Source organism: Carassius auratus, chromosome 24 (genome assembly GCF_003368295.1).
Source record: "Carassius auratus strain Wakin chromosome 24, ASM336829v1, whole genome shotgun sequence".
Classification (NCBI taxonomy): Eukaryota; Metazoa; Chordata; class Actinopteri; order Cypriniformes; family Cyprinidae; genus Carassius; species Carassius auratus.
Window position 1 is genome coordinate 8575869 of NC_039266.1, and position 24206 is coordinate 8600074.

A 24206-nucleotide genomic window follows, 5' to 3' on the forward strand; every position below is an offset into this window, starting at 1 on the left:
TATTTATTTTTTCCTGAGGTGGAAATGGGTTTTGTTGTTGTGATGTTGGCCTGATGTCAGCAGTGTCTCGTGCACCTGAAAGCCGCCCAGCGTGATGGTGACAGACACGTCCAGCGGTTTGTTGACCACTCCAGCCACAGACTTGACCAGAGACATGAAGAGCAGAGGAAACCAGACGATGCAGATGAGTAGCATCACGATCATCCCCCCCATCCCGTACTTCACCACCTTCTTCTTCTTCTGTCCTCGAGGCTGGGGATACCTCTGAACACACACAAACACACACCTCCGTGAATCCTGCGTCTGAACGCCGCTCGGACAGACACTGGACGTCTGGACGTCTCTCACTTTCTCCGACTCCCTCCAGCACTTGAGCACGAAGATGTGAGCGTAGATGTCCTCCACACAGATCCAGCTGGACAGACTGAGCGTGGTGTCGGTCCAGACCCAGTCCATCACCGCCCGCAGCTCCGTCAGGAACGGCACCAACCGAAACCTGAGCACCGTTCACATGAAGAGTGACTTTAATATGTTGTAATGCTCTCTGTGTGTAATGAGTGCAGCTGAAGGTCTTACCCTTGGAAGAGGAAGAGATTGAGGTAGTTGTAGCTCTTGGTCAGGAAGTTTCCCAGCACGCGTGTGGGGTAACCGCAGCGGATCTGATACGCAGACAGACCGAAGTAGATGCACTTCACGAAGTACCAGAGCTGGGCGACTTTGTTCTGACTGAAACGCCTGGGAAATCAAACCCAGTCACTCGTTAGATGACCTCCAGCATCTTCAGCCGGTTCAATAGTGATATCATTCCTCATGTACCTCTCGGTGACTCCTGGGAGGATGAAGAACATCCAGAAGTGAATGCCGAAGACCAGGATGACCTGGAAGATGACCTTCCCCATCACGGTCTTCCTCAGGTACAGCGCACGGTCCACCACCATCGTCCCAAACTGGATCAGCACCATCACCAGGAAGGCCTCGGGAACCTGGTCCTCCGACAGAGAGGAAGTGATGTCAGCGGCGGCAGAGTGCTTCTGTGGAGGAACCAGTTTCACTTCAGTGTTACTGCAGTTACACCAAACAAACAGATCTGTTGCTACTTCTGATTCATGACAAATGTAACTGCTTTTTCAAACTGGATATATTATATGAAAGGAATATTTCACCCCGAAATAATATTTTGCTAATAATGTGTTCATCCTCAGTTCATCAGAGATCAGGATGAGTGTGTTTCTCCATCAGGTTTGTAGAAATGTAGCACTGCATCAGAGTCTCATCAATGGATGCTCTGCAGTGAATGGGTGCCGTCAGAATGAGAGTCTGATAAAAACATCACAATAATCCACAGCACTCCAGTCCATCAGTGAACATCTGGAGAAGACAAAAGATGAAACCCATCCAGCATTAAGATGATTTTAACTCAAACACATAGAGTCTATAATCCAGAATAACACTTCCTCCAGTGAAGACGTGCATCTGCTGTTGTCTCTCACAGATTAGTTTAGATCTGTTTAAACGCTGCTTGATCTGTGCAGATTTCTCTCCTGATTCAGACCAGAACACTCTTTCACTGGAGGAAGTGTTATTCTGGATTATAGACTCTGTGTGTTTGAGTTAAAATCATCTTAATGCTGGATGGGTTTCATCTTTTGTCTTCTCCAGATGTTCACTGATGGACTGGAGTGCTGTGGATTATTGTGATGTTTTTATCAGACTCTCATTCTGACGGCACCCATTCACTGCAGAGCATCCATTGATGAGACACTGATGCAGTGCTACATTTCTACAAACCTGATGAAGAAACAAACTCATCCTGATCTCAGATGAACTGAGGATGAACACATTTTCAGCATTTTTGGGTGATCTGTTCCTTTAAGCTGGTTTGTGATGGAGCGGGTGAAGCTCTACAAACCCCGAAAGCCCAAAATCCGAAGACGATGATGATGAAGTCGACGGTGTCGGCCAGAAACATGAGCACGTAGACGTCGGTGACGGCGCTGTACTCCGGGTGGATCAGGTTATAGAAGAACTGCCGGACGGGAAGATAGATGTCCAGGATCCTGAAACAACACAAAGCCAGCAGATGGAATGATATAGGAACACAACACGAGGATGTGAATCCCTCTCAGATGAGCGAGTGAGCCTCACGTCTCGACAGTGAAGCGCTGTGCTCTGATCATCTGTTCTCTGAGCTTCTCTGTGACCAGCTGCTGGTGGCTCTTCTGTCGAGCGCTCCGTGAACACAGACTCGTCCTCGTGCGGCTGCTGTCTGCGGAAACAACATCACCATCTGCATCTGAGACGACAACAGACTGAAGAAGTACACGTGTGCACACACAGTGTTTAAAAACGCCTTAAACTGAGCCACAGACATCTTAATCACCATCTGATTAGTAACTTCAGGTTCTGATTTCATTAAATAAACATGAGGTGCATCAGCTGGTCATGCGAATTTGTGACTCTTTTGCTTTGTGTGGTGTTTTATTATTATTTGTTTTTTTTAAGCAAATGACAAATAGCAACTTATATCAATTAAAAAAAATGTAAAATGAAAATTTGGAGCTTGACAAGAAAAAAAAAAAAAAAAAAAATATATATATATATATATATATATATATATATATATATACAATTTAAATGGCTTTCTAAGATTTTAGTAATTTCTAAAATGAATTAATTTAGGGCAATCACATTAAAATAAGAAATATGTCAGCTAACAGCAGTTTTAGTATGTTTTAAAGCTAGTTTTGTCCTATTTTAGATAATTTTAAGTTCTCTTGAGGCTCAATTAGGAGTTTCTGGTTAGAAACCACTGCAGTTAGATCAAATTTAGCAAATGTAAGTGTGCAGGCAGACGTCTGAGCACCTGCTGTGGATCGGGCCGAGCGCTGCGAGACGCTGGAGCTCTGTCTGCGGAGCCGGATGCGTGCGGGGCTCTTCTCTTTCTCTTCACTGTCTGAATCAGAGCGCTGAGAGACCTCCGTCTGACCTCCTGACCTGGGCTCATCTTCATCCCACAGACCGTAGCACTGAGGAAGAAGAGCAGTCTCAGAGCTCCTGTTCACTTCAGACCCGTGACACACGTGGAGGAGCGTCTCCTACCTTCAGGATGGAGCGGTGGAAGAAGAGCGCCAGCAGCTGGATCAGGTCGTAGTGGACGTAGCCCTCTTTCTTCTCCACACCGATGATGTTGGGCGGGTGGAAGGGTTTGGATTTGTCCAGCTCTATGCTCTGGTTAAAGGGAAAGAAGCCAAACTGGAAGAAGTACTTGAACACGACGGTGACCTGCAGGCAGAGAAGAAGAAACAGAGTACTTTGAGAGAGAAGAATGCATTAAGTTGCACCAAAACAGGGACATTTTATTAGGATTCAGCACTATGGGGTGTATGGGGTAAAAAATTAAGCATAAATCTCTCATCTTGGAAAATGAATCTCCTTGCAAACTTGTATTCTTTCAGCAAACACATGTTTTGTGTTTCTATTTGGAGCTGATTGATTGTAGTAAAAAAACTAACAAAACAAACAAACAAAAAAACATTATTTGTGGATGATGTTGATGATGTCAATATTTACTCATAAAACTGCAATTAATCAGCTCCAGAAAGAAACACTAGATCTGTGTTAACTGAAAAAAAAAACAAGCTGATAAAAAGATTACATCCAATATTTAGTAGTAATATATCATAATGAAAAATGTACAAGCTATTTATGTAAGTCATCCATCTCTGACTGGGAACACTACAAGTGTAACAGGGTGGGGAAAAAAGTGCAAAAAAAGGAAACCTCCATGACTTTTAGTCCGATGCAAGAAATTAAACTAGTGTTTTCATGAAAAAGAAAATCCTCTGCCAACAAAAACCAAGATGATTGGTTAAGAGAACACATTACAGCAAAGTTTAATTTGTTCACATTAGTGAACATGAACAATAAAAAATACTTCTAAAGCATTTATTAAACGTACTTGTTAATTTCAGCCTTTACTAATACATGATTAAAATCAAAAACTGTACCTGTAAATATTATGCCATGCATCTGAGCTGACATGAACTAACAATGAACAGCTGTGTTTTTAATTAACAAACATAATCAAGGATTAGTAAATGCATTGCTCGTTGTTAATGAATGTTAATTAACTAATGCAAACTTGTTTTGGTCTGAAACCTGGTTACGCTTTATTCTAAGGTTTCCTTGTTACAAGTACTGAGGAATATGAACATTACGTGCTTACTGTAGTGTTTGTAATTCTGTATAATGTATTGTTATTACTAGCTAGTGCATTAGACAGTAAATCAGACGATCGGAGATACCTCTGTGTAGATGATGGCGGTCATCCAGAAGCGTTTGCTGGGCCGGGGAACAGACAGCATGGCCCAGAGGAAGATGAGGATGGGCAGCACCAGCGTGGCCACCGATGCAGAGATCATGTGGTTGAGGATGATAACCAGATAACACACCGTCTCAGAGTGAGCCACCAGTGTGTTGTAGAGAGCGTAGCAGAGCTGGAGGAACTGTGGCTGAGAGCGATAGAAGAGCTCCGACGCCTCCAGCTCCTCGTCATAGAACATCCTGACGGAGAACAACATCAGACGGGGATTAACAATATATAAAACAGACACAATCAAGTGAAGTATATATATATATATATATATATATATATATATATATATATATATATATATATATATATATATATATATATATATATATATAATTAACAAAAGTTAATTTTATTGTATTATTTTATTTTATTTTTGTTTTTTAACATTTTTATTGTTATTGCCCAGGAAATATTTATAACATTTATTTTGTTGTCACAATGCCATCCACATGACGTAAATAGCCTTGTTTTAACATAATTTTAAATAATTTAACCAATTGGACCTTAAAATATTTTTGTTGCTGTTAAAGATTAATTTATTTAATTTATTATCATTTTAAGTACTGTTGGAAAAACTAATGTATAACGTGTTGCCACATATGAATTAGACATTTTTTACATACACTACTGTTCACTGGGTCAGTAATTATTATTATTATTTTTTAATCAGTTAAATTTAGCAAAAGTTACAGTAAATCATTTAGAATGTTACAAAAGAGTTATATTTTAAATAAATGCAGTTCTTTTGAACTTTCTATTCATCTGTGAATCCTGAAAAAAAAAAATATTGGTCAGCATAACTGTTTTCAACATTGATAATAATCAGAAATGTTTCTTGAGCAGTAAATCATCATATTAGATTTTTTTCTGAAGATCATGTGACACTGAAGACTGAAGGAATGATGCTGAAAATACAGCTGTGCATCACAGAAATAAATTACAATAAGGAATTGTTTTCCTGCATTAATGATCATATAAAGGCAGTCTTGGTGAGCAGAGAAGACTTCTTTAAAATTACCAGTCTAAACCTACTGAATGCTGATGCTTTTAAACAGAACAATAAACGTGTTCTGTAGACGGTGTAGATGTGTGTATCAGTGTCACATGATGTGTGTGTGGTCACCTGCTCTGTAGCAGCTCGCTGGCTGTCAGCTGATGGCTGGAGGACAGCAGAGTCTCTGCACTCTTCCCATCATCAGGTGTTTGGATCCTCAGCCTCCTGCCCTCGGTGCGTCCCGCTGAGTCCAGGCCTGTGGCTGTGCTGTACGAGGGAGGAGGCAGGTCTGAGGCTTCTGGATCCTCCTCGACGGTGTCACTGGTGCCCTGCTGCAAGTACAGCTCACTGCCAGAGGAACACACACAGTACAGGTCAGGGAGGAACAGAGAGGAACAGTTCACACAGATATTCAGAGTGAATTCCGTCACAACGCTACACAAATTACAGGGAACAGGGAGGAACAGAGAGGAACAGATAGGAACAGGGAGGAACGAGGAGGATCAGAGAGGAACATGGAGGAACAGGAGGAACAGGGAGGAACAGATAGGAAAAGAGAGGAGAGGAACATAGAAGGACAGGGAGGAACAGAGAGGAACAGAGAGGAACAGGAAGGAACGGGGAGGATCAGAGAGGAACATGGAGGAATGGGAGGAACGGATAGGAACAGGGAGGTACAGAGAGGAACAGAGAGGAGAGGAACAGAGAGGAACAGGGAGGAACGGGGGGACGGGGGGGCAGAGGAACAGGGAGGAACAGAGGGGAACAGGGAGGAACAGAGATGAACAGGGGGGACAGAGAGGAACAAGGGGAACAGGGAGGAGAGAAACAGAGAGGAACAGAGAGGAGAGAAACAGAGGAACAGGGAGGAACAGAGAGGAAAAGAGAGGAACAGATAGGAACAGAGAGGAGAGGAAAAGAGAGGAACAGGGAGGAACAGGGATGAACAGGGGGGCAGGGGGACAGAGAGGAACGGGGGAACAGAGAGGAGAGGAACATGGAGGAACAGAGAGGAACAGGAGGAACAGATAGTAACAGATATGAACAGAGAGGAACAGAGAGGAACCAGGAGGAACAGAGAGTAACAGAGAGGAGGGGAACAGGGAGGAACAGGGAGGAACAGAGAGGAGAGAAACAGAGAGGAACAGAGAGGAACAGGGAGGAACAGAGAGGAACAGAGAGTAACAGGGAGGAACAGAGAGGAACAGGGAGGAACAGAGAGGAACAGAAGGAGAGAAACAGGGAGGAACAGAGAGGAACAGGGAGGAACAGAGAGGAACAGAAGGAGAGAAACAGAGAGGAACAGGGAGGAACAGGGAGGAACAGAGAGGAACAGATAGGAAAAGAAATAAACAGATAGGAACAGAGAGGAGAGGAACAGAGAGGAACACGGAGGAACAGGGAGGAACAGAGAGGAATGGGAGGAACAGGGAGGGACAGAGAGGAACAGAGATGAACAGGGAGGAACATAGAGGAAAAGGGGGGGGCAGAGAGGAACGGGGGGAACAGAGGGAAGAGGAACATAGAGGAACAGAGAGGAACAGGGAGGAACAGAGAGGAATGGGAGGAATAGGTAGGGACAGTGAGGGACAGAGAGGAACAGGGAAGAACAGAGAGGAACGGGAGGAACAGAGATGAACAGGGAGGAACAGAGAGGAACGGGAGGAACAGAGAGGAACAGAGAGGAACAGAGAGTAACAGGGAGGAACAGAGAGGAACAGAGAGGAAAAGGGGGGGGGCAGAGAGGAACGGGGGGAACAGAGGGAAGAGGAACATAGAGGAACAGAGAGGAACAGGGAGGAACAGAGAGGAATGGGAGGAACAGAGAGGAATGGGAGGAACAAGGAGGGACAGAGAGGAACAGAGATGAACAGGGAGGAACAGAGAGGAAAAGGGGGGGGCAGAGAGGAACGGGGGGAACAGAGGGAAGAGGAACATAGAGGAACAGAGAGGAACAGGGAGGAACAGAGAGGAATGGGAGGAATAGGTAGGGACAGTGAGGGACAGAGAGGAACAGGGAAGAACAGAGAGGAACGGGAGGAACAGAGATGAACAGGGAGGAATAGAGAGGAACAGGGAGAAACAGAGAGGAACGGGAGGAACAGGGAGGAACAGAGAGGAACAGAGAGGAACAGAGAGGAACAGGGAGGAACAGAGAGGAACAGAGAGGAAAAGGGGGGGGCAGAGAGGAACGGGGGGAACAGAGGGTAGGGGAACATAGAGGAACAGAGAGGAACAGGGAGGAACAGAGATGAACAGGGAGGAATAGAGAGGAACAGGGAGGAACAGAGAGGAACGGGAGGAACAGGGAGGAACAGAGAGGAACGGGAGGAACAGAGAGGAACAGAGAGGAACAGGGAGGAACAGAGAGGAACAGGGAGGAACAGAGAGGAACAGAGAGGAAAAGGGAAGAACAGAGAGGAACGGGAGGAACAGAGATGAACAGGTAGGAACAGAGAGGAACAGGGAGGAACAGAGAGGAACGGGAGGAACAGAGACGAACAGAGAGGAACAGGGAGGAACAGAGATGAACGGGAGGAACAGAGAGGAACAGAGAGGAACTATATATAGTTTTTTTTATTCAGTAAATTTCATGTAGTAATGCTTTACTTAATTGTTTATTTATTGCCATATCAATATATAATAATATATACCAAACTTTGTAGCCCTAAAAACCTGGATTTTAAAATAATTAAATTCATTGAAAAATTACATTACTACAGCACTAGTCAAATTTATGCAATTTTTATGACTATTATGTGGGGATATTTATTTTTACAATTATACAATCATCTGTACAGTCACAATGATCTGTTCAATTATTTTTTCTTGCAATAAAATACAGTCCAAATAGTAAGATAAAAAGTTGCAAATACCATGATTATTTGTGTTATTCAAACTGTGATGCACCAAGCAGTATGATTTTAATTTGTGTGGCGTTGTGACGGAATTCACTCTGAATATCTGTGTGAAGAGGCATTGTGCTTTGGCTGTGTGTGAGCAGAAGGTTCTGGAAACACTGTCTGTCTGTCATCACAAGCTATAGTTACCATGGACAGCTCTGTGTGTGTGTGTGCGTGTGTGTGTGTTAACGCCCAGGATAGATTCATCTACACACATTCTGGAGTCACCTGCCTCCTAGCAGGTAATGACAGAAAGCCCTGGAGCTGTAAGTACACAGAAACACAGCCGGTCTGAAGCAGAGCGGATGCTGGAGGCTCATACCTCGACGACTGCAGGTCTACACTCGACAGGCGGCACAGTCTGACTCGAGAGCGCTGGCTGGTTTTGAGAACGTGGTCGCTGGTCTCCTCAGACTCGTACACACTACAGAAAACACACAGACAAGAACCAGATTCAGGATTCACTTACAATAAAGAACATATCAGTTGCAAATTTTGTTGAATATGGCAACAGTACGGTAGGAGAAGTAGGAATATGGTAATAATTGCCTGAGATTACTTAACTTAAATCATGCTGTTATGTTTTATACCACCGAGTTTGGCCATAGTTAGACAGCACGTTTAGACAGTTTTTTTGTGATTTGGCATGTGTGAGCTGGTGAATTATAGTTCACAGACACTAAACAAGCTGAAATTCAAAGGAAAGTGCTGCTCAGGTCATACTTTTTACTAGTAGACATCTAGTCTTGTGCAGACCCTCACTGTTTTGAGAATCATCTCCGAGTTACTTTGAGCGCTTATATAGACTACCAAAGCAGGGCTGGGTATCAAGGATCAGCTCAATTTGAGAACCGGTTCTGAATTTCCAAGAACAGTAGATTCGATAAGACATGCACATTTCAATTCTGCTTATCAGGCACATTTTAAAGTGCAAAAAGATGTAAAAGAGAACTCAGTTCGGCACTCATTCAGTTTTCACATCCACAGCATGAACATAGAAAGCCTCTCATATATTGCACTGAATACCGAATTGAGTTCTCTTTCACGTGAACCAACAAATACACACATTATGATATTGAAATATCCTCATAAACACTGTCGGTCTTAAGTGTAAGCAAGCAGCTGAGGAAAAACAAACGTGAATCAGTATATTAGACCAATGCATTAGGTCTTAAAGTGACAGCAGCCTAATATTCCTGCTGTTGTCTGTGTCATTAATGTTTATTTATTATCATAGGATTAATCTAAATTTTACTTATGAAAGAAAACTATGCGTTTTTTTTTTTTTTTTTTTTTACTTTTAATTACAGTTGCTGTACCTAAAATTAGGTATCTCTGAAATAGCTAATTGATTTGTTTGCAGTATTTATAGTAGTTTAGTTGTTTTTGCTGTGGTATTTTTATTAAAAACATAAGCAAAGTTCCTCTTGCAATATTCTGTAGGCTGCTGACTTTTATTGTATTGTATCTTATTGGAATTGAAACTAGGAATCGATAAAATTCAAGCAATACCCAACCCTAGTCTCAAACAGATCTAGAACACTGATGGAGTTTCTTCACCTGGTCAGGTTTTCTCGGGGGAGATTGGACTCGTAAGCCTGGCTCCGCAGTGGGCTGAAGTCTGAGTAATCGTCCTCAGTTCGGTCCAGGCTGGACTCGGCGGATGCTGGGCTGCACATCTGTCTCTGGTAGTACGTGTGGATGCTGTCCCGTGATGGAATGTTCCCCTGCAGGGCAGCAGACGAGGGGTTAAACCTCAAGGTCTACAGTGCTGTCCGTTCCAAGCATGAAGCTCATTATTCATGTCAAGTGTAATTAGAGCATTGTTGCTAATACTGATTCTGCATTCAATCTAGATTCAATGAGACTTGTTATTTTAATGTTATTTATAGACTTTTATTACACGGCTCTGAAATGCTTGATTCTGATTGGTCAGTCGTGAAATTCAGAGGTCATCTATCGACAGTATTCACTGTAAAAAGGAATCAGAGAACTTAAAATTATTTTGCAATGACAACCAGCTGGAAGTACATTATCCTTTACTTTAGGACTAATTAGCTTTTATTTTTTATCTAAAATTTTAGTAATTTTGTTACTTGCTTTTGCCATTTCTTTTATATTTAAATCATATTTTTTACATTTTCTTCTAAGAGTGTATATATATATATTTATTTTGGTTTAAGTTATTTGACTTAATACTATAATTTCTACTTTAATTTCTGATATCTCATTTTATTAAGATATGTACAGTATTCTTTAGTATTTGACATTTTCATCTAATATTTTACTTATTTTATAACCGAATTACCAACATTTATTTGTAATTATTTGTTTCCCAAGTAAGGATATATCCACACTTGAATGAGAAGCTCATTTAAATTACACATTTTAAAGCTTGAAATGTATCGTGGAAAATGTATGTATTAATTAAAAAAAGATTATATTTATTCATATTTTATATCTTATTTTATAAATAGATTTATTCATATTTTACATTTTGCATGCCATTTCTAAACACTGGCATATTAACAATATCTGCATTGTTAAATTATTACATCATTACATAACGCGATACAGTTTCTTAATTTTAAGTTGTTGCTAAAAGCTACAAAACAGTTAAAATAAGCATATGTTAAATACTAAATAATAATAATAATAATAATAAAGACTTATAAATAGGAAAAAAACAACAACAAGAAAGATCACGTGTCATATGCAGCCAATAAGGCATGATCAAATAGAAGTGCAGATGCACTCCAGATTGATTTGTGGTGGCAGCACTACCTTCTTGACCTCATGAGTGAGCATGCAGCGCTCGATGCGCAGGACGGTGGAGATATCGATGTGCTCCTGGCAGATGGAGTTGAGCCAGGCGGTGAAACTGTCCAGCAGGGCAAGGAAGAGCACCCAGGAGAACTTCAGGATGTTAAACACTCGCTTCAGGATGTTATCTGGAGCGGAGAGATACAGTCAAGATCAAAAGTTTATTGATATGTTATTTAGGCAAAATAAGAAAACAATTACACATCTCCATTCGGTTCAAAGGTTTTCACCCCCTTTTAACCTCAACTGTATGCATACTGATGCACATGATGATTGTAACTCATAATATGAGGAGGCTCTTGAAGCTGGTCTCACCTGGACCGTCAGATACCTCCTCCTCTGTGACACCTTCCTCAATGGACACATGCTCTGCAGCTGATGAAAACAATGACAGTGTTATTACAGTGTAATAAGCACATGATAACCACTACCCCACATTTGTTCCTAGGGATCGATGTCATAAAATCACAAGTCTACAATTGTAAAAGTAGATAGACTCAGCAAAATGAATTTTGAGAAAAACATTTTTCTTAATAATCATTACTATATTAATAATCAAAATATAATTTTTTTTTTGTTATAAATAAGAACAGATGAAAAAAGAACAAAATAAGAAAGTTTATTTTGTATTACTTTTGTTTTATTTAGCATCTAAACGAAAGCATTCAAGTAGGAAAAACTAACTAAAATGAAAAAAACAAATCACTTTAGTGTGTTCATTACAAATAAATCGATTATTAAAACTACAAAAGCAATTAAATCAAGTGCAGCAAATTATTGCCTCTTTTCTTTTGTCGTTTGATTAACATTATTGTAAATGCGACAGACGGCCTTTATTAAGACTTGCTCTATGTATGTAATATAGTGTTACACATGCAATGTCCGACTCATTTTTACAGCACGGGTCAGTTTTATTATTATTATTATTATTATTATTATTATATTTATATAAGGAGCTCTAAAAGATTTTTAGACTTTTTACAGCTCTTTTTGTTTAGAGCATATATTAATGTTAAATCCACAAATAAAATGTACAGCTTTAAATTGCATCTGTCAAAGGAACAAAACAATTGATTTTATTTTCAAGGCTTCATTATAACCTCATTAATAAAAAGAACTTTAATAAAGATTATCTTTAATTAAACTTTAAGTTTTAATTAAAGTTTAAGGATAAACTTGGTGTTGTTTTAAAACAAAAGGAAATATATATTGTATTGGCACTGGCTTTTAGCCAAAATAATTTGGAGAAATGTTTTTATATGTATATGTGTATATGTGTATATATATATATATATATCCATCCTTCAATCCATCCTTCAATCCATCCATCCATCCATTATCCGTCTGTTCATCCATCCATCATCCATCCATCCATCCATCCATCCATCCATCCATTATCCGTCTGTTCATCCATCCATCATCCATCCATCCATCCATTATCTGTCTGTTCATCCATCCATCATCCATCCATCCATCCATCCATCCATTATCCGTCTGTTCATCCATCCATCATCCATCCATCCATCTATCCATCCATTATCCATCCGTCCCTCCATCCATCCATCGAGCCATCCATCCATCTGTCCATCCATTTATCCGTCTGTTCATCCATCCATCATCCATCCATCCATCATCCATCCATTTATCCTTCTGTTCATCCATACTTCCATTCATCCATCCATCATCCATCCATCGATTATCTGTCTGTTCATCCATCCATCCATCCATCCATCAATCCATCTGTCCAACCATTTATCCTTCTGTTCATCCATCCTTTCATATATCCATCCATCCATCCATCCCCTGATCGCAGAGCAAGAGAATGGTTAATTAATATCAATGTGTAATCGTACCTTCCTTCTGATTGCTCTTGTTCGTTCTGTGCTCTGTGTATCTTTGCCAGAATCTCCGTCTTTCCTTACTTCGCTCTTTCATGGCAGTTTTTGAGTCAGTTATCCAGGCATGATACACAAACTGAGAAGCAGAGGGTCTCATCAGAAAAAAAGTTATCGACAAGTAAGATAGTGAGCAGCTTTGCTGTTTATAATCCGTGTCTAATTTCTCTCTAACTACAGTGGTATTTTGAACCAGTTTTTGAGCCCAGTTTAATTGTCCCATAGTGAAAAACAAATATACAGATGCAGGGTATAAACTTGCACACCGTTCCAGAGTTTAGCTGAGCAAAGCAGACTGCTTTAGGAAAAGCTTCAGATATTCCTTTCAATCACAGACACTGACACAATACACAAGACAGGGAACCCGCTTTAGGGGATGTTTTGCTCCGAAGAACACACATTCTGATTGTGGTGTCAGGTCTCGCCCAAAGAAAGAATAATTACACTGTTCACAAAGGAGAAAAACACAGCCTTTGTGTAACTAGCATAACTAAACCCCAGAAAACATCTGCAACCAAGGGCTGGATGATTAAGTGTAACATGTTATATCTTTAGATATCCTTTTAGTCCCATCTTTCTTTCTTTCTTTTAAAGAAATGTATAATTTTATTCAACAAGGATGTGTTCAATGGATAAAAAGTGATATTAAAGACTTAAATTGATAGAAAAGATTAGCATTTTGAATAAATGCTGTTCTTTTTAACTTTTCATTCTTCAAAGAAAAAAGTATCAAGTTCCATTAAGCAGCACAGCAGTTTTAAGACTGATAATAAATCATGTGACACTGGAGGAATGATGCTGAAAATACAGCGGAGCATCACAGAAATAAATTACAGTTTAAAGTACATTAACATAGGAACCCGATATTAGAAATTGCAATAATATTTCACAAAATAATTTCTTTCTGCATTTTTTATCAAATAAATACAGCCTTGATGAGAGACTCCATTAAAGGAGTCATAAAATGCTTTTTTTAAAGATCATTATTTGGTGTAACAGAATATGTTGACACATTTCCTTGTCATTCAGTGCACCGTATCTGCTCCGTTTGCACAGCGGCCAGATGATTCACATGTACACCTTTCAGCTCTGTTTGCTCTCCAGTCTCACGTGCATGCCACAGATGCATGGATATTGTGTAACTGGAGAGCAGGAGAGAGCAGAGGAGCACTATAGAATCACCACAGCTCTCTACAAGAGACGACAGGGCAGGGATGGGTTAGTCAGGCCGCTAGTTAAGATTAGTGGTTACATAGATAATAAAACATTGCTGAAGAAACAGTAGAAGAATACACTGAAACATTTGCGTAACACCGAGACATTTAGGTTAAACACTGGTTTGTGTGGGAACAACACAGTTAAGCACAGTGATACTTCTTAAAAATGGGTGCACATGTAGTAAAGCACTGAAGCTTCTGGAATATTGACCTGGAACGCTGATCTTTTGGGAGGTTCCTCATCCTTTTTGTCCTCGTCTTCATCTTCTTCCTCACTATCGGTCTCAAATAAGTAATAATTGCCACTTCGGACCACTACAAGAGACAACATATCACACATCACTTTTATATTGAAAAAATTAAAAAATAATGTTATTTTAATAATTTAAAAAAGCGTATTATTTATTTATTGCATTTTATTTTTCTAAATTAATTTTTTTTAATTATATTTTGCACATTTATTTTTTAAAATATTTTTTCATCTTTTTTTTATTCTTTATATAATTTATTCACAGAGTGCCCAGTCATGTTTCACTTATATTTCATTAAATTTTTTTAAGTAAAAACAGAAATAAATTGTGCTAAGATGTGAAATATTGAGTTCACATTGAGATCTCTCTCTCTCTAATGATTGTGTATGTTGGTATTTTAGCAAATCTGAGCTGAATCCTAGACATTGTTAAGATCTCTGAGCAGACATATCTGAGATTATTAGAGATTTTCAAGGGAAACACATTTGAGAAACGAGTCTCACTGTTGTTTAGAGGAAACACTTTGAGACATCAAAGAACTCTGATGATTTTCCCTTTCAAATGTGGATCTGAGTTGCAATATTTATCTGAATGACGTCAGATCAACATTGGGCTCTTGTGAAATGAATATGAATAAGAGACTAACTGGACGCATGATCGACCCAAGGCCTCCTCCAGTGCTTCCTTTTGTGTCTCTTCTTCTCTTCGCTCTTCTCTCCTGTAATGTAGAGAAACGCTTCGGTGAGGACATCACACACAACTCTTTAAAACATTTCAAAGAGCGCACATTAACTCAGATCTCTGCTTATCTGTGTTTCATGTGATTGCAATGCATTTAACACCGATGATTTACTAATATTATTATTAACTGGATACTAAAATATACTTATTTTATTGCAAATCTATTATTTGATGAATTTAATTATGTTTTATTGTTTAATGAGATATAATCAGCATATAGGTATAGGTTTGGGGTCGGTCTGAATTGTTCTGCTCACCAGGGCTGCATTTATTTGATCAAAAATACAGTAAAAATAAAAAAAATATGAAATATTATTTTAATTTAGCACAGCTGTTTTCTATGTGAATCTGTGTTAAACTTTTTTTTTTCTGTGATGCTCCGCTGTATTTTCAGCATCATTCCTCAGTCTTCAGTGTCACATGATCTTGAGAAATCAGAATAATATGATGATTTACTGCTCAAGAAACATTTCTGATTATTATCAATGTTGAACACAGTTGTGCTGCTCAATATTTCTGTGGAAACAGTGATGTATTTTATTTCTCAGGATTCACAGATGAACAGAAAGTTCAAAAGATCAGAATTTATTTGAAATAGAAATAGTTTGTAACATTATAAATGTCTGTACTGTCACTTTTGCTACATTTAATTCATCAATGCCACGTAAAATCATTAATTTCTTAAAAAAATAAAATTCTTTCTGAACCCAGACTTTTTCAACTTTTTACTTTGGGCCTGAGATGTGAAAACATGATGTTTCTGAGTCCAATATACCTTCGTCATCATCCTCTTCCTCCTTGACCAGAGACAGCATCCTCTCTTTACCTCTCTTAAACTTCTGCTGTCGGCTCTTGATGCGGTCCATCCTGAGAGAAACAGACGGAGGAGAGCGGAGAAGTTGTTATTTTGATTCCTCAGTCTGTCTGCATGAGCTGATCTAATTTATCTGTTCTCTTGAACACAATTAGAGTCTAACTGAAGATCAAGAGTCTTCATGTCTGAACTCTGAACTCACTGTCTCTTCAGCAGATCCATGGACTTCTTCTCTTCTTCTATTCTGGCTTTAACCACCTTCACAATGGTCGCCTGAAACAACTCCGCTCCTCTGACAGACAGACACAGAGAAACAGAGACACGAAACAGAGAAACCACAGTCTGAACACGTCTGGAATAACACAATTATGACATTTTAAAATATGAAATCGCTTCAGATGCACTCTGTGTAGTGCTTTTTATTCACATATTCATTTATCACTATCATTTTGTCTTTTATCATGCGACAATTAAGAAGATCTTTCGTGAACATTATGTTAAAATAACTCACAACATAATGTCAGGCGCAGGGTTACTATAGGCAAATAAAATACACTAAAAAAACACTAAATTATTATTTTTGATTTTATTTCAGCTACAACATTTCTCATTTTAATTTGGTTTAACTTTAGGAACTAAAACAACACACACACACACACACACACACACACACACGTGTATATATATATATATATATATATATATATATATATATATATATATATATATATATATATATATATATATGTGTGTGTGTGTGTGTGTGTGTGTGTGTATAATAATAATAATAATAATAACAATAATATTAAATTAAATTAAGAAATAAAACTAATAAAACTAATAAAATAAAATAATAAATAATAAATTTAATTAGATTTAAAAAAATAAAAATAAATAAATAAATAAAATAATAAATAAATAAAATAAAATAAGTATAATAGTACCTGAATGATAATAAGATAGAGCTGAGCTGATAACATGCAGGCAAACATGAGAAGCGAATGAAAGCGGACAGCAGTAGCTCGTCACGTGTGTGTGTACCTGGAGGCGAGGAGCTGCGAGGAACGGATGTCAGCTACGACGTGCAGGAAGTAGTAGCTCATGAAGACCCTCCTCTGCAGCAGCAGGAAGGTGAAGCAGATGCTGTCCCAGATGATCCCGGCCTCGTCACTCGGCAGCTCACACTGTTCATTTGAGCTCTGCTCCGCTGCGAGAGAACCATCACAGTCTAATCCAGCTCCGTCTGACACAGCTATTATACTGCAGCTTCAGTCACTAAAACGAGTTCATCTTTAATGCTCATAAAACTGTTCTGTCCTATTTTATAAGTGGCTTTCCTTCAGATTAACAAACAAAAAGCAATCGTTGAGTCTAAGTGGATAGTTCAGCCAAAGGATCAGGCCACCAGAGATAGTTTGTAAATGAGTTGGTTTCTTCATCAGATTTAGAGAAACGTATTTTTTTAAAACCTGATGATGAAACAAACTCGTGTGAGTGCATTTTCAGCAGATTTCATGACATGATTTGTGGCAGTAAAGCTTAAAAAACAAAACAAAAAAAGCACTGGAACATCAAAGTTTATAAAAGTAGTAGGTATCCTTCAATTCTTTAAACCACAGAGTAAATGAAGGCATAACTTACGCTTTGAATATCCTTTAATAGTGCAGGCCAGACTGAATAACTGGATCAGCCAGCAGTGATTGACCACGAGCGCTTTAATATATCCACACGCGGCGATCTGAGAGCCAAGAGAACAGAAACCACAGTCAAAACCTTCTCTCTTTTCCTTCAACTGCTAATAAGCATTGTTCAGACTGCATTACCAACATGAATCTTGGCCAAAGATACAAAAATGTCTCACAATCAACAAAAACTTAACATAGCTTTCAAATCAAGCTTGTTTCACCATAACACTGGCAACAATTCATACATTTAATTCATAACACATGGACCTAAAAAAACACTGGGAGCATTAAATTAAAACTTGGCACAAAAGTATTTCATTATAGGAAAAGAACAACATCTTTTCATTTTTTTTTTCATTTTAATTAATTAAATTTATAATAAAATATACTGTGTAAAGAAATGGGGGGTGCTGCATTTCTCATTAATTATTTGTGCTGAAAAAAAAAATAAAAAAAAATAAAATAAAAATGTTTTCTTTATATATATATATATATATATATATATATATATATATATATATATATATATATATATAAAAGAAAACTGATTAACATTTACAGTGGTATGTCAAATTCCTGAAGCAATAATAATAATAATTAAAAAATTAAAAATAAATAAATTTATCCAACATATTTTGTTAGTGAGGCAGGTGTGCATGTGTTGTGTGTAATTTGCATTATTGACACACTTTTTTCCTATGTAATACTGTAAAGCTGCTTAGACACATTCTGTACTGTTAAAAGCGCTGTATAAATAAAAGTGACTTATCTTGACATGGCTTGTAATTATTAATTGATTCAGACCTACAGAAATGCAGAGCGCTATAAACAGATTTTATAACCTGGCTGTCCAGGACACATCTCAAGCTGATTTTCAGCTCCTCTGAGTGAAAGATACTCACCGAGAGAATGTTTTTCATGGTGATTACGAAGACGTTGTATGCTATGAGGAAGTCCCAGTAATGAAGGATGCTTTTGATTGGCTTCAGTAACAGCTCGCCCCCAAAGATCAAGAAGTAGAAGCAGGCAATCAGGTATCCCATACAGAAGATGCTGATGCGTGTGGTGCCCGTGATGAAGATGATGGTGAGGACGAACCAGAACATGTAGCTGAACATGATCACCTTCAGCATATCCAGATACGACCTGCAGGAGGAACAGTTTTGTTCATTTGCAGAACGCCTCACATCTCTTGCACTGCATTCAAAATACACATCTCAAAAGCAGACATTTGCAAACACATTTGCCACAATATTATTTCCTTGTTTCCTCAAAATTAACCATAATGCATTAGCAGGTTGTTTGGATTTACTGGAATCTGCGAGTATAATAATACGTATAATGATGAAGAAGTGGAAAAACTAAGTGTACATGTGTCCTCCTCTAAATCTAACATGATCAGAGCAGCAGACAGAAAATCTCCAAATTCCTCCATCATCATCATCATCATCATCATCATCATCATCATCATCATCATCGTCTCTAATTGTTTGGACTGGCTGAAGCTGTTGAATCATAGGGTTTTTCTACAGCTGATGGATGACCTACTCAGAGATAAATGGCCCTGCCCTGGTCCACAATCACTATTCATCGTCTCATTTTACTCTGCAATAATAAGCAGAGAAAGCTTAGCTGATCCTGAGACCACAAACTAAGACTGCAGTCTTGAGAAATTAGCCTTGTAATTACGACAGAAGTGTTTTCTGAGGCCATATCAGATGACAGATAAAGTAATCAGTGTATAACAGCGGAAGGAGGTGTTTCTTGTCTGTAACAGCACTGCTGACTTCAAGATAAAGATAAATTATATAAATATTACCCATTTAAAACATTTTAAACAATTCTTCGGCCCTTTGAAAGTCTATGCAGGGGGGAAAACACTAGAAATACAGATTATTAATAATATTTTTCTATTGGTGACTGACTAATTGGGATATCACTATCTACTTTGAGTGTAAACTAAATGAGCCAATGCACATTGGCACAATAATTGCATCCAGCTGTCGCTGATCACAGCGTGAGCATAAGAAGGCAGCAGGTGCAATGCATAACAGGTGTTCGCTGAGGAGACGGTGACCGACTAATTGGGATCCCCACCAAAGCACCATGGGTGCTGCCTCTTTTAGCCGCCTGCGCCCCTATTAGGAGTAGGCCAGGGCTCATAACAAGTAGTTCCACTCACCATTGTTAAAGCAATAACTCACTGGGTGAGATTCGATAACACTGGGAAAATATACCTGTTCAGCTTGGAACAGGGACTCTGCGGAAGCCCCATTCTTCTCGAAGGAGGTCTCGGGGGCAAATACTCCTATAGTGTACGTTTAGGTGTATATGGAGAAATTTGAGGTGATTAAAACCCTCTTGGGAAGGCAGAAGTCTGCCGTGGAAACATAGGCTCTAAGGCTATACCGTGGACTATAGACATACGAGTACCGCTTAGGTCTCAATAAGGAACCCAGCCTTCCACGGTTCTCACGGATTCATCATGAAGACCTGGCACCGGACGTTTGGCTACATCCAGCTGCCTAGGGTGATGGAGGATCTCAACAGGGTCTACAGTATGGACACTCTGGAGCAGCAAGCTGACACTAACCGGGGCCTCTCAGTGCCACTACCCGTCTGTCAGTGAGACGCCACGAGCCAGTGCCCAGGAGGATGCAACACTTCTAGTTGAGTGAGCTCATAACCTGAACAGGCAGGGCACACCCTGTGCCTGATAAGCCAGGGTTATGGCATTCACAATCCAGTGGGCCTTCCTCTGCTTAGAGACGGCACTCCCCTTCTGCTGGCCTCCGTAACAGACAAAGAGCTGGTCTGAGGTCCTGAAGCTTTGTGTCTGGTCTACATAGCATCTCAATGTTTGGACGGGACAGAGCAAAGCCAGGGCTGGGACTGCCTCCTCTGGGGGCAGTGCTTGTAGGTTCACCACTTGGTCATTGAAGGGTGTAGTGGGAACCTTGGGCACGTAGCCAGGCCATGGCCTTAGGATTACCTGGGAGTAGGGGTTGAACGACTAGAGATTTTTTAAAGTCGACTTTTATGTGATGAAAGTCGAGTCAAAGTCGACTAGTCACTGATGACTTCATTTATGAACATAAGCTTGGAGCTGTAAAAAAAACCCCTTGTGCATAGTTATGGTATATGACACGGCGCTGCCCACATGGTTATTGGTCCTATAACAGCTAATTTTTGTCAGTTCTTTTGTCTTTGGGTCATTATATTTCTCATAAAATTTCTTTTAATTTTAAATCAGATACAGATAAAGTAGCCTAGTAAAGATTACATTTATATGAATGCATCAGTGAGATTGCATGTGTGAATTAATTTTACCTGGCAGCGTCTCTCTACTAGTGAAGCTGTGGGATTTAGTTATAAAAAAATAAATTATAGAACTTTTCAGTTTCCAAGCTTCCATTTTATTGAGAAATCACTGATTCTGTGTGCTAGTGATCTGCACATGACATACAAGCTACTGTCTGTATGTGTGTGCGTTACAGTGCAGCAGCGCATTAGATTAGAACAGTGATTAACTTACCTGTATAATAAGTGGTATAAAATGTGCTTTCTCCCCTTCAATTTCGAGCGTCCAGTAATATAATCACACATGCATGTCGAGTGCTTTCATAGTATGTATATATTTGTTATTTTAACTGTTTGGAAATGGAACGTAACTGTGGAAGTCCTTCAAAGGTTTATCCTGTTGCGCCCTCTATAGGACAGGCGACTAGACTAGTCAACTAATCGATTAGTCGATGCAACCCCTACCTGGGAGTCAGCCGGTCCAAACTCTAGGCACAAATCGTAGAATTAAAATGCATCCAGGTCCCCTTCCCTCTTGATGGAGGTCAGTTCAAGCAGGAGCAAAGTTTTCAACGAAATAAACTTTAGCTCAAATGAATGCAAAGGCTCAAATGGGCCCTACTTTAGTGATTTAAGCACTAGAGTCAGGCCCCAAGAGGGTATAGAGGGTAAACAAAACAGAGTTATTATGATGTGTTAGTGTAAGTTTAAAAAAAGAAAAAGAAAAGCAGTTAGTAAATGAATTGAGTGCAATTCTAAAAGGGGCAAGTTTTTTTTTTTTTTTTTTCGTAATGGAGTTGGAATAGAGAGTGCTAGAGTTAGAGGATCAAATAAAGATGGAAGAAATGTGTTTTTAGCCGATCCTTGAAGATGGCTAAGGACGTATGATACTGAATCCTGAATGTTCATTCTGGATTTGGCCCAAAAAATGTATTTTGGTGCATGACTTATACCAATTACCCCTAATGAAATGTATTTGCTCTGGTCTGGGATGTTTGTGTGAGATGTTTACCTGCAGTGTATGAAGTCGGGCACAGGGTTGTGCTGGCTGAAGCTGGCGGCGTCCAGGTCTCGACAGATCTCCTCATTATCCCCCGCCAGCAGCTGCACGGCCGTCACGCTCTCCTCCTCAAACACACGGCTCTGGAGCGACGCACACAGCAGCAGCATGAAGTCAACTGCAGAGAGAGAGAGAGAAGATCAGGTAACGTGATGAGAGAGCGTTTAAGCAGATCAACGTCACTCACAGAGGAGGAAGAGGGAGTTGGGTTTGGTGTGGAAGTCAGGGAAGTAGAGCCACTTGATGACGTTTGAGTCCATGCTGGAAGACGGCCGTCGCCACGGATAATCTGAACCAGAGGAGAGATATTAATCAAATTCAGAAATATAGTCAAGATCCTTCTTCAAGTGTCAATTTGCTGTTTACTTAAAGAAATATTTCACCCAAAATTAAAAATTAAATTGCTGAAAATGTGTTCATCGTCAGTCCATCCCAGATCAGTATGAGTTTGTTTCTTAACCAGGTTTGGAGAAATGTAGCACTGCATCAGTGTCTCATCAATGGATGCTCTCCAGTGAATGGGTGCCGTCAGAATGAGAGTCTGATAAAAACATCACAGTACTCCACAGCACTCCAGTCCATCAGTGAACATCTGGAGAAGACAACAACTGAACCAAAGCTCCAGGGGTGATTACTTCTCGATTATTGTGATGTTTTTATCAGCTGTTTGGACTCTCATTCTGACGGCACCCATTCACTGCAGAGCATCCATTGATGAGACACTGATGCAGTGCTACATTTCTCCAAACCTGATGAAGAAACAAACTCATCCTGAGATAGCCTGAGTTTGAGTACATCTTCAGCACATTTTCACTAATGAGTGAACTGTCTCTTTAAGCAGACACCTGTGTGACTCACCTGTGCAGGCCGCAGGCGGGATGCCGATGCACATCAGGTACTGGAAGGCTAACATACAGGCCAGGAAGCAGCAATACTTGGACCAGACGCGGGCGACGGCTTTTCTCCTGCGCTGATACATCACCGCTATCAGACCGAACGCGTGCAGCATGGCATAGAAGTCCATCCGCTGGCCGATCACATTCACCGCTAACAGAAAACAGGTCTGGAGGAGCAACATTCAGCCACGGGTTTCAGAGTAGGACAATAATGAGTGCATTTTATAGCATCACTATACATCAATTAAACTATACTGTATTTTTGATCAAATAAACGCAGCCTCTGTGAGCAGAAGAGACTTGTTTAAAAACAGTACCAACCTCAGTTTTGTGAATGGTAGTATATAGTTAATACTGATATTACCTCAAGACCAAATTTGTAGAAGAAGTAGTTGGTGAAATATTTGGCGCAGTTGAGGATGCCGTCGTCCAGATGTTGGCGTGTGATGTTGTGAAAGATGGTTCTTGTGACCGGAGGAGGGAGGTTGTTCTTCATCCGGGAGAAATCCTGGTGACGGTAAACGGTCACCTCAAACGCCAAGAGAGCCAGCATCAGTAGGTTATTCTGTGTGCCGAAAACAAACCAATATACAAACAAATCAATCCATGGAAAAGGATGCTTTAAAGGGCAAGAAAGGAAAGCTGTCTATTGTCAATAGTGTAGATATGCACTATGTTAAGCACATTTTTACACAGAAATTAATGCTTTCGGTTGATTAACAACGAATTTGTGTGACCAAAGTTAACCAAAATTAATACTGAATCTAAAGCCATAAAAAGATACTTGAAATAAAATAAACATTAACTGAAATGAAACAAAATATTACTAACTTACTTCAACTAGCTACCAAGCTAATATTCAAAAATAACAGAATAAAAATGAATAAAAACTACAAAAAAGTAGCCTACTAGAAATGATAAAAACATCAAAACAAAATTGAAATAAACAATATATAAATATGTTATAGTATCTCAAAAATACTAACTGAACTTGCTAGGCTTTAATTTTAGTTTCACATTTAGTTTCGCTAACTGTACACTCTTAAAAACAGAGGAGCATCACGATGCCATAGAAGAACCTTTGTGTCTAAATAGTTTCAGTTTCGAACAAGGTTCTTCAGATTATAAAAGCTAAGAAAGAGATTGGAAAGAACTTTTGACAGAGTGTTTCTTTGCTGAACCAAAAATGCTTCAGGCGACCTTTTAAGCACCTTTATTTGAAAGTGTGTAATAACTATAATAATCAGCAGGT

At 39.4% G+C, this 24206-nt stretch overlaps 1 protein-coding gene across 3 annotated transcripts in view; it reads right to left on the reverse strand.

The window, feature by feature from the left end:
- The window catches only part of LOC113042233 (piezo-type mechanosensitive ion channel component 2-like), a 101086-nt gene that overhangs the window by 4157 nt on the left and 72723 nt on the right, over positions 1–24206 (reverse strand). For 2 of the 3 annotated variants that reach the window (XR_003275553.1, XM_026200898.1), the window contains 26 exons: positions 23319–23519; positions 22917–23121; positions 22246–22347; positions 22011–22176; positions 18601–18844; positions 17655–17751; positions 17055–17220; positions 16216–16305; positions 15975–16066; positions 15105–15176; positions 14419–14522; positions 12949–13069; positions 11411–11470; positions 11057–11223; positions 9833–9999; positions 8595–8696; positions 5499–5717; positions 4305–4563; positions 3100–3282; positions 2864–3026; positions 2146–2293; positions 1910–2057; positions 817–1031; positions 577–735; positions 349–496; positions 76–264 (listed from right to left, as the gene is read on the reverse strand). Coding sequence is in view for 2 of the 3 variants with exons in the window: in XM_026200898.1 (XP_026056683.1) it covers positions 76–264; positions 349–496; positions 577–735; positions 817–1031; positions 1910–2057; positions 2146–2293; positions 2864–3026; positions 3100–3282; positions 4305–4563; positions 5499–5717; positions 8595–8696; positions 9833–9999; positions 11057–11223; positions 11411–11470; positions 12949–13069; positions 14419–14522; positions 15105–15176; positions 15975–16066; positions 16216–16305; positions 17055–17220; positions 17655–17751; positions 18601–18844; positions 22011–22176; positions 22246–22347; positions 22917–23121; positions 23319–23519 (3987 nt within the window). In the remaining variant the exon portion in view is untranslated. The remainder of the gene's footprint in view (positions 1–75; positions 265–348; positions 497–576; positions 736–816; positions 1032–1909; positions 2058–2145; positions 2294–2863; positions 3027–3099; positions 3283–4304; positions 4564–5498; positions 5718–8594; positions 8697–9832; positions 10000–11056; positions 11224–11410; positions 11471–12948; positions 13070–14418; positions 14523–15104; positions 15177–15974; positions 16067–16215; positions 16306–17054; positions 17221–17654; positions 17752–18600; positions 18845–22010; positions 22177–22245; positions 22348–22916; positions 23122–23318; positions 23520–24206) is intronic. The other variant, XM_026200899.1, reaches the window with a different exon arrangement.